The 9,131-nt window shown below is 43.1% G+C and overlaps 1 protein-coding gene across 1 annotated transcript in view; it reads right to left on the bottom strand.

Annotated features, from left to right (window-relative positions):
- Nucleotides 1–8,498, bottom strand: part of FEZ2 (fasciculation and elongation protein zeta 2 (zygin II)) — a 56,973-nt gene extending 48,475 nt beyond the window's left edge. Inside the window, exons 1-2 of the mRNA XM_012653839.1 lie at nt 8,196–8,498; nt 3,836–3,944 (exon numbers count right to left, since the gene is read on the bottom strand). Of these exons, the coding sequence (XP_012509293.1) occupies nt 3,836–3,944; nt 8,196–8,449 (363 nt within the window). The 5' untranslated portion in view covers nt 8,450–8,498. The remainder of the gene's footprint in view (nt 1–3,835; nt 3,945–8,195) is intronic.
- Between the last annotated feature and the right edge of the window lie 633 nt (nt 8,499–9,131).

The raw sequence follows: 9,131 nt of genomic DNA, 5'->3' as shown, positions 1-9,131 counted from the left end.
GGTCTCACTCTGTTGCCCCGGCTGGAGTGCACTGGTGCCATCATAGCTCGAACTCCTGAGCTCAGGCAACCCTTCTGCCTCAGCTTCCTGAGTAGCTGGGACTACAGGTGTGTGCTAACACATTCAGCCAATGTTTTTATTTTTATTTTTTTTAGAGACAGGATCTCGCTATGTTTACCCAGGCTGGTCTCAAACTCCAGGCCTCAAGTGATCCTCCCACCTCAGCCTCCCAAGGTGCTGGAATTATAGGCATGAGCCACCATGTGTGGCCCTGTTTCTACTCTTTAAGGTATAAAGACGGATTTTAAAAGTCCCTGTCCTTGAAAAAATGCATATGGAAGGAGGAAGAAGGCAAAGTAGATGTTCCTAAGCCAAAATGAATTGGAAGCATTCTATCACATAAGGATATTCAAGAATGGCACCAGATTTAGAATAGGTTCACAGCAACTGCCAAAACACATGAGTAATACCAGTAAACTATTAGAATAAATTTCCATGACAACAGAAATAATGATCCCAGATCATCTTTACAGAGAGGCAGCCAAGTCCATTCCCCACAGAGATGGCATATGCTAAGGGCTGGAATCCCTCTCAGGCTTTGAAAACTAACCTTGGCTGTCACGGGTAGCATTATTCACTCTCCCATTCGGCATAAATGTGCCTTCTTTTTGCCAAGCATTCCCATCGCTCCTGCCTATGCCAGACTTAGACACAGAGCTGGTGGTACTGTTTCCCTGTATAAAATTTAAGATACATCAAATGGAAAAAATGCACCCAGGTAAGAATTTGGAATATACCACTACAGTTGTCTTACTCTAGAAAAGACTCATCAAACTTAGAAGTGTGCCATCTTAACCTTCAATGAAAAAATAAATAAATAAACCACTGAAATCTAGCAAACTAGTTTTCCTGAATGTTTTTCTCATCTTAACGCAAAAAATAAAAAATCTCCCTTTGTCAAGAAAAAAATTTCATATACACTGTTTTATAACTAGAATAATCTAAAGAATGCTTTCACAAGGTAAATTTTGCATAGCTCAGTCATGGAAAGAATAGAGCACCCGGGTGGTAATGGCAAATACAATAACTTTCTCAGGTTAAAAAAAAAAACAAAAACTTAATTATATATTAATTAACAGAATGACATGATTGCTTCTTACATAGTCCTTGTCACCCATTTGTTCTTCAAAACTCAAATGTGTGCTAATCCTTCCTGAGGAACAGAGTTCTAATTTCAGTGCTATTCATTTCATCACCAGAATGGTCACATCACAACAGATAGATTACAGATGGATGATCACTTGTCCACTTTAGTCTGCTGAGTTTCTCCAGGTAAGGCTTTTAGTATCACTACTAGTACCAAACTCTAAGTCATTACTAATCACCACCTTGGCTATTCCATAATTCTGGCATTGAAAACATTCAAAAAGCAGCAAAAGGGAATTAATTCCCAAGAACAATACAAGAAGTACAGTCATCCCTCAGTATCCATGGGGGATTGGCTCCAGGACATGGCCCTCCATACCAAAATCCACAGATGCTCAAGTCTCTTATATAAAATGCGGTAGTATTTCCATATAACCTGCACACACCCTCCCGTATGCTTTAAATCATATCTAAATTACTTTTAATACCTAATATAATGTAAATGCTATGTAAATAGTTGTTATACAATATTTTTTTTATTTGTATCATTTCTATTGTTGTATTGTTACAAACTGTGCATTTTATTCAATGAAATTGGATTAGAGTGCCCCATTCCTGCTGCTGATGTTCTTCTCTTGGAAACTGTGAAAGAAACTCTACTATGCTATTTTTTGAAATGTCAAAAAAGTACTCATGGGCCGGGCGCAGTGGCTCACGCCTGTAATCCTAGCTCTCTGGGAGGCCGAGGCGGGCGGATTGTTTGAGCTCAGGAGTTCGAAACCAGCCTGAGCAAGAGCGAGACCCCGTCTCTACTAAAAAATAGAAAGAAATTAATTGGACAACTAAAAATATATATAGAAAAAATTAGCCGGGCATGGTGGCGCATGCCTGTAGTCCCAGCTACTCGGGAGGCTGAGACAGGAGGATCGCTTGAGCCCAGGAGTTTGAGGTTGCTGTGAGCTAGGCTGACGCCACGGCACTCACTCTAGCCTGGGCAACAGAGTGAGACTCTGTCTCAAAAAAAAAAAAAAAAAAAAAAAAAGTACTCATGGCCTCTATGGATTCAGCACTATTTTAAATAATACAGAAAACAGGGGAAAAAAAAACTTTCCATCATGATCTCTGACCTTACAGTCTCACTGACGAGGTTTTTCACTCATTCCCTCAACAAACAGATGTCTTGGTACTCACTATGTGCCAGGCAGTGGTAGTTACTAAAAACACAAATACAAAGATATTTGTCTGCTGGGAAGTCACAATCTAATGACAGACCCAGAAACATCATATGATTAATAGGAGAGCACAGCAGTGATTTTACAGAGACCTGGGCAAAGTGCTGCAGGGACTAGCACCCAAGAGACAATGGGATTAAATTCTGTGGGACAAATAATAAGTCCTTTAACAGTTCAAATCCTTACAAGTGTCACCAATTCCCACAGAGAGGAGCATGTTTTCCTTCCATGCAGGGATTTAGGCCATGGCTACATGACCATCTGTCAGAGATGCTGGAGGTGGGGACTCCCCTCAAGTGACAGGCTGGATTAAGTGTCCTTTAAAGCCCCTTCCAACTCTAAAATTGTATAATTCCATGAGATCAGCAAAGGCTAAAACAGTAATAGGAAGCTTCAGAAAGGAAGGGAAACTTGAACTAAGTCCAAAATGATAGCTAGGACCTAAATAAACAGAAGACAGAACAGATGATACTTTGTTTTATTCCTTTTCACTAAATGTATGCCAGGTCAGTCTGCAAAGCTTAACGGGGTTAAAAAATTGCAACAAATAGTAAGATTTCTATCTATACTAAATACCGGCAAATACAGTCAGAATTCTATATTTCACTAAAAAACATTAGCAGCAGGCTTTTCTGAATCACCATATTTAAGGAAATCATTTTCATGAAACATTAACAATACCATTTAAAATACTGACAGCCCTACTGCATTATACTCCCAATAATCACACAATTATACTTGTAATGAAACATAGAGCATGCCAGAAGACCTGGCATGAGTTTACACCGTTATTTGGTAAGGAACTTAAACAGTCTGGCCCTGAAACTTACATAATTTGGCTATGTTTCTCATTGGCTTTAAACGAACTTAACACTATGATTTTCTACTTCAAGTAAGTCTCTGCCTTTTTCTGGCCCCTTCGCTATCCTAACACTGGTGCTCACACTTCTTACTCAAGGCATCTTCACTTTACAAAACCAAGATGTACACGGGAGCCCCAGGCATGACAAATTAGCTATGAAGCATTAGAAAGCCAAGAACTGAAATGTCTTTTAAAGATTCCCCTATATTCATAGGAGTACACAATTCCTTGACGATATTTCATGTCCACCAGCTCACTAAATTCATTAAGACATTAACTCCATGTTGACATTCCAATATCCTCACAGGTTTAAATCAAGGGCTAGCATCTTTCCTGAGTGTTCTCAGTACATCGAAATTGTGATGGGAATTTAGCTAACCATACAAAAGTCAGTGTGTGCTGGGGAAGAACTGAAGGCACGTGCTAGCAAGGTGACAGCCGTGGAGCCAAGATGGCAAGAGAGAGCCACTCCAATTGCTACAAGCTTGGAAACAAGACGCAAGTCAATGAATCTGTGTTAAACAGAAATGCTATTGTTTTAGTGCCATTATCAACATCAGTTATTCAGAAACTATCAGTCCAATTCCTAACTTACCCCTTTTTCTGAGAGGTTCAGAGTAAGCAAATGCAAGGTCCTAGTATGCGAGGACTTCCAGTCTACAGGCATCACGTTTCCATAATTATCTGTCAGGGCGTTCCAAATCCTTAAAAAGAAGAAAACTACAATCAATGAAAGTTCACATGCTATATGTCCTTTTTTAAATAAATACTCAGTGATAGAAGATCACCAAATATCAAACCAAAAAAACATCAACATAGTAGAGTCCCCTAAATAAGAAGTAAAAAGCATATAATTGGGCTGACAAGAAGTCCTGCAGTAAAGTGAAGTGGTATGGAAAACTCTGCCAAAATCAGTAGCTAAAACTTCACTGTGCTATGTCCTAGGCATTATTCTAAGCAGTTTACATATATAAACTCATTTAGTCCTCAAAGACAGCATTAGAAGTAGGAACCATTATATACCCATTTTACAGATGAGGAGACTGAAGCACAGCGAGGTGAAGCAATGTTTCCGGGGCCACACGGTTAGTAAATACATTGTGCATTACACTTATTTTTGTTCTGCAACTTCCACACACACAGACCATTTCAAAAGTGAATTATCTCTCTCTAAGCAAAGGTTTTTTATCCTTTCTGGAGATTCAGTCTCAATGTGCCATCAGGATTTAGTAGCTAATTTGTAATATAAAAGGCTAAAGATTAAGACAGATGAAATGAAAGGGGAGAGAGAGGGAGTTCAATAAAATGCACGAGGTTATATGCAGTTACCCTACCTTACCATCCACAGCGCTACGGGGAGGCAGGAGGGTAAAATGGAAGAGCACTGACTAAGACTGAGGGAACAAACACTTGTCTCTGTTCTTCCTCAAACAACAAATCTTTGGCCAAGTCCCTTAACCTCTCCAGGTAGCAGCTGGCCTTCTATAAAGTGAGAGGCTTGGAGGAGCAGCAGACATTATTTCCAGCTCCATTGCCTGAAGCATTATTTCAAATGAGTTGTACTAAGGGAAGTCTCAAACCACACCAGATAAGAACAGCAAACTCCAATTTCATGACCAAAATTCAGGTCTCAGTACCAAAGTAATAATAAGCATAATAAAACATGACATTTTATGAAATAAATACAAATGAGATGAAATTTAATTGGGGTAAATAAAGTTAAACACTACACATAATGAGCCACTTACTAACTAGCGGTATACACAACCATGTTGTAAAGAAAAACAAATCCTAAAATTTATAACAAGTATTTAATCATGCATAAGCCATTCAATGATTGGGTAGGCTTTTTTTCCAACTGTGTAGGCCACTAGGATACCAAAACAATCGTAGTAGGGGCATAAACATATGAATGATAATTTAAAAACAGAGAAGCAGCATACTTGATTTAATGAATAGAGACTTGGTGCTAAAGAGAAGCACCAGGACTGCAACTGCCAAAAGCAAAACATTCCAAATGATGTCTGGCCTTAAAATGTGCACTAGTTTCAATGAAAATGTGAATCCCAAAAGCTGTAGAAGACTGGGTTGTTTACCCAGCAACTCTCCCACATGCATGGTTCATTCTGCTGGAATCCTACCTCCTCTAATGCCAATGAGGTGAAATTAGAGGCAATGCCTGTGGACTGCTAAACTTGCTGGGCTTCTAGCCCATACTTTCCTGGGTAAAAAATTTTCAAATACTGAATAACTGACTATATCCCTAACCTTGGTCAGGGACTTGAGTAGGATATTCTAGGAGGTGAAGACAGTCCAGAGTTTGGGGAGTTTGTTTTGTCCACGTGTTTGCTCCTTCTTAAATGAGGCTATAAGAAAAGGACAAGTGGAGTGGACTACTTCACCTAGAAGAAGTAACTTCAGGTGAGTTTGATCTTTCAAGAAAATGAAGGTTAATTAATAGTCCTCTATCTCACCGAGTTCAGAACAATTGTAGTTGGAAGGACGTAGGCCCAATTTTAATGAAAGATTTCTAGAACTCTCCAGTGAAGGCATATGAACTGCTTTCATCTTTATCATAAAGTACTACAAGTCATAAACAACCAGCAGGACAGCTCCTTTGTAAGGAGGTCAAAGTCCTGCTGCCATTGAATCCTGTGTAATACCATTCTAAAGTAAAACCTCAGTAGATAAATACAATCCATATTTAACCAAAACTAAATCTGAGTGTGAGGCTCAGAGAAGTTAAATAAAGTGCCCTAAGGGAAGGTAATGTCTGAATGAAAAAATTCCCAACTGTCTTTAGTGAAAGGAGCTGGAATGGACCCTATCAAGCAATAGAGAGGGACAATGACAGTGATCACCAGCCCCCAGCTCCTGAAAAGAGATTTCTTATGCATTCCCAAATCAAGAGATACGCATTATCACTAACATATAATCTACTAAAAGCGATTATCAAGAGTAACAAAATATTTGTTTAAGCAAAGACTAAAATAAACTACTTTCCACAAAGTCCAGGCAAAGCATAAACAGGGACCCATAACTATCTATGTACAATCTACTAATGTGTTTTAAGTTACTTTTTTTTTTTTTTAAGAGACTGCATGATCATACCTCACTCACGGCAGCCTCAAACTCCTGGGCTCCAGGGATCCTCAACCTTCCAAGCAGCTGGGACTACAGGTGTGGCTTGCCCAGCTAATTTTGTTTCATTAGAGATGGGGGTTTCACTGTGTTGCCCAGGCTGGTCTCGAACTACTGACCTCAATTGATCCTCCTGCCTCAGCTTCCCACGTAACTAGGACTACAGACATGTGCCCCCATACCTGGCAGTAAGTTACTCTTGATACATCCAAATACATAATAAATATACAGTAATTTTTAAATCCAGAATGTGTCCTGAGTTTTAGTGATTCAGAGTATATAAATCTAAATATACCTAAGCTCACCTTCTCTTTGGGAAAAGACTTTCAAAAATGTCATCTTTTGCTATTGACTGTATGCATATGTGTATATAAAATCCAGTTATAAACTTTTCCCTTCTCTACACCTGGGCAGAACACTGTACAGAGGGACCAATAAAAAGAGGTGGCCTCCAACACAGTCCAGCCTGCCCCTGCTCAGCCACCTTTACAGACCCCCATTCCCAACCCCCTCTTTTCAAGCTTCCTATCTTATTCCTGAGGGAGGTGATTCACAAAGGAAAGGAGACCACCAGGCTGGAGCCCTTTTCTATGTCCATGGCTCCTTTGCTATCTCTCGAGAATTCTTCCCTGACCTAGTCTCAGCATCCCATCAACACCCTGAGAACCCACCCATTCCTTCCCTCGTCCTCAGTGTGTACTCCACTCATTTTACCTTCGGCCTCTCCAGGGGCTCCTCTCCCCTCGCACACACAACGTGCTCAAGTCCCCTCACTCCCACCATTCCTTTTTACCATCTTTTGGGATAAAACCGTGGTATGAAATTATAGCCCTTACTTTACTAAATTATAATTGGGACTCAGAGTGGTTAAAAAAGCGCCCTCCCCTCCTCCAGTTCTCCTAAATCCCTGTGAATTTTCAATCATTGTATTTAGGTGATTCTACAATTATCACTTGTTTATGCACTGCTATGCACCAAGGTATGAAATCCTTGCCATGAATGACCAGAGCCTTTCGATTTTGCCTCTGTGATGGCTTGCACTCCACCTGGCCTCTCAGGCCCCACAGATTCCTGTGCCATAAATGCTGCCTTGCACGTTGATGCCTTTGCGCATGCTATATCCTCGGCCTAGAATGCTAGACCTTTCTTCCCCTGCCAGGCAAACTCCCACTCATCCATCAGGATCCAGTTTGCACATTTCTTTCTCCATGAAGTCTTTTCTGACTCTCCCCCAGGTACGCCCTATTAAATCTCCCATATTTGGCACATATATCCATCAGAACACTTATTACACCCATATAAATATTTTGTTTACAAATCTATCTGCCATCCTACGTTGTGCCCTCCTTGACAGGGGCAATGTCCCGGCATTTTGGTATTCCCAGCGCGAAGCAGCACCTGACACTTAGCAGTCGCTTGATAATTATGCGAGCTGAATGAATCAAAGGCCACACACGTGCGCCAGGAGGTACCGTCTCTAACTACGTGCTCTGCACGGGAGATTCCCCTCTAAACCCAGCGAAGGTTTGGTTTCGAGGCAGGAGGAGACAGGAGGGGCAGCGGCGGGGGTTTAAGGGAGCGCGGCGGCCGGGAGAGCGGGGGATTTGACGCGCGGAGCGTGCAGAGGCCGACAGCCCGGCGGAGGCGGCGGGAGCTGGAGGGCGGGACTCCCGCGTCCAAGGAGGCGGAAGGAGGACGCAGGAGGAGCCTGCGGCCGGAGTCCAGCCAAGGCTGCCGACAAGGGCCGGCGGGCAGGGCGAGGGGCAGAGGAGGCGCCCGCCCGCCCGCCCGCCCCCGGCGGGGCCCGCACTCACTCGTCCCCCTGCAGGAGGCTGCGCTCGGTGATGGGCCGCACGGCCGCCCGCGGGGGCTCGGCGCCCGGACCCGGGGGGCGGAAACATAGGCTCAGCTTCTCCTCCAAGCTGCAGGCCAGCGCCGGGAAGCCGTCGCCGCCCCCGCACGCCCCGGCCCCGGCCTCGGGGCTCGCGTTACAGTTTTCCTGGTCCTGGAGGCTCCGGGCCGGCTCCTGGAACTCATAGAAATCCTGCCAGTCCCCGTCCGCCGCCATCGCCGCCGGGTGCAGCCGCGCGCCCCGCCCCGGCCGGCCCAGCCCGACCGAGCCCCGCCCCTGGCCCCGCCCCTCCGGGAGCCCCGCCCCGCCCGCTGGCCGGCGGGCTGTCCCCGGCCCTCCAGCCCAGGGTCTTCCCCTTTCCTAAGTCTGCCTGGAGTTGACCGCGGGTGCACACACAGGGAGGAAGACCTTAACTGCGTTGAGTCACTTCCTATATTTACTATCATTTAGGAATAACTTCCCTCTTAGCTTCCTTTACTGTTAATAGAAACCTGGCCTAAATGTGGCTAAAATAAAGAACTTCTTTAAACTTGCCACGCATGTAGCGTCAGATTGTGCTCCAAGTCTTTTCCCCAGGTAACCTACTCCTTTTGTAACTTTACAACTGAAATGACAGCCAGAGTCACTGGGAAATGTTTAAGTGGTACCGAAATTCATTCCACAAATATTTTCTGTCTCCCAAGTGAAACTACGTGCTAGATTCTGAGAAATATACAAAGATGAATAATTATGTGAGTTAATATTTGCAAAGCACTTAGCACAATGCCTGACAGTAGATACCCATGTGTATGTTATATCACTAATATTAATACATGGGTGCTTCCTACAAGGAGCTTACAATGTAGTTGGAGTGATAAGACTAGCAGGAAATCGTTTATACCTTATAAAAAGTGTGATT

The sequence above is a fragment of the Propithecus coquereli genome, unplaced genomic scaffold, assembly GCF_000956105.1.
Source record: "Propithecus coquereli isolate 6110/MARCELLA unplaced genomic scaffold, Pcoq_1.0 Scaffold43, whole genome shotgun sequence".
NCBI lineage: Eukaryota > Metazoa > Chordata > Mammalia > Primates > Indriidae > Propithecus > Propithecus coquereli.
This window is presented reverse-complemented; position numbering and strand designations above follow the sequence as displayed.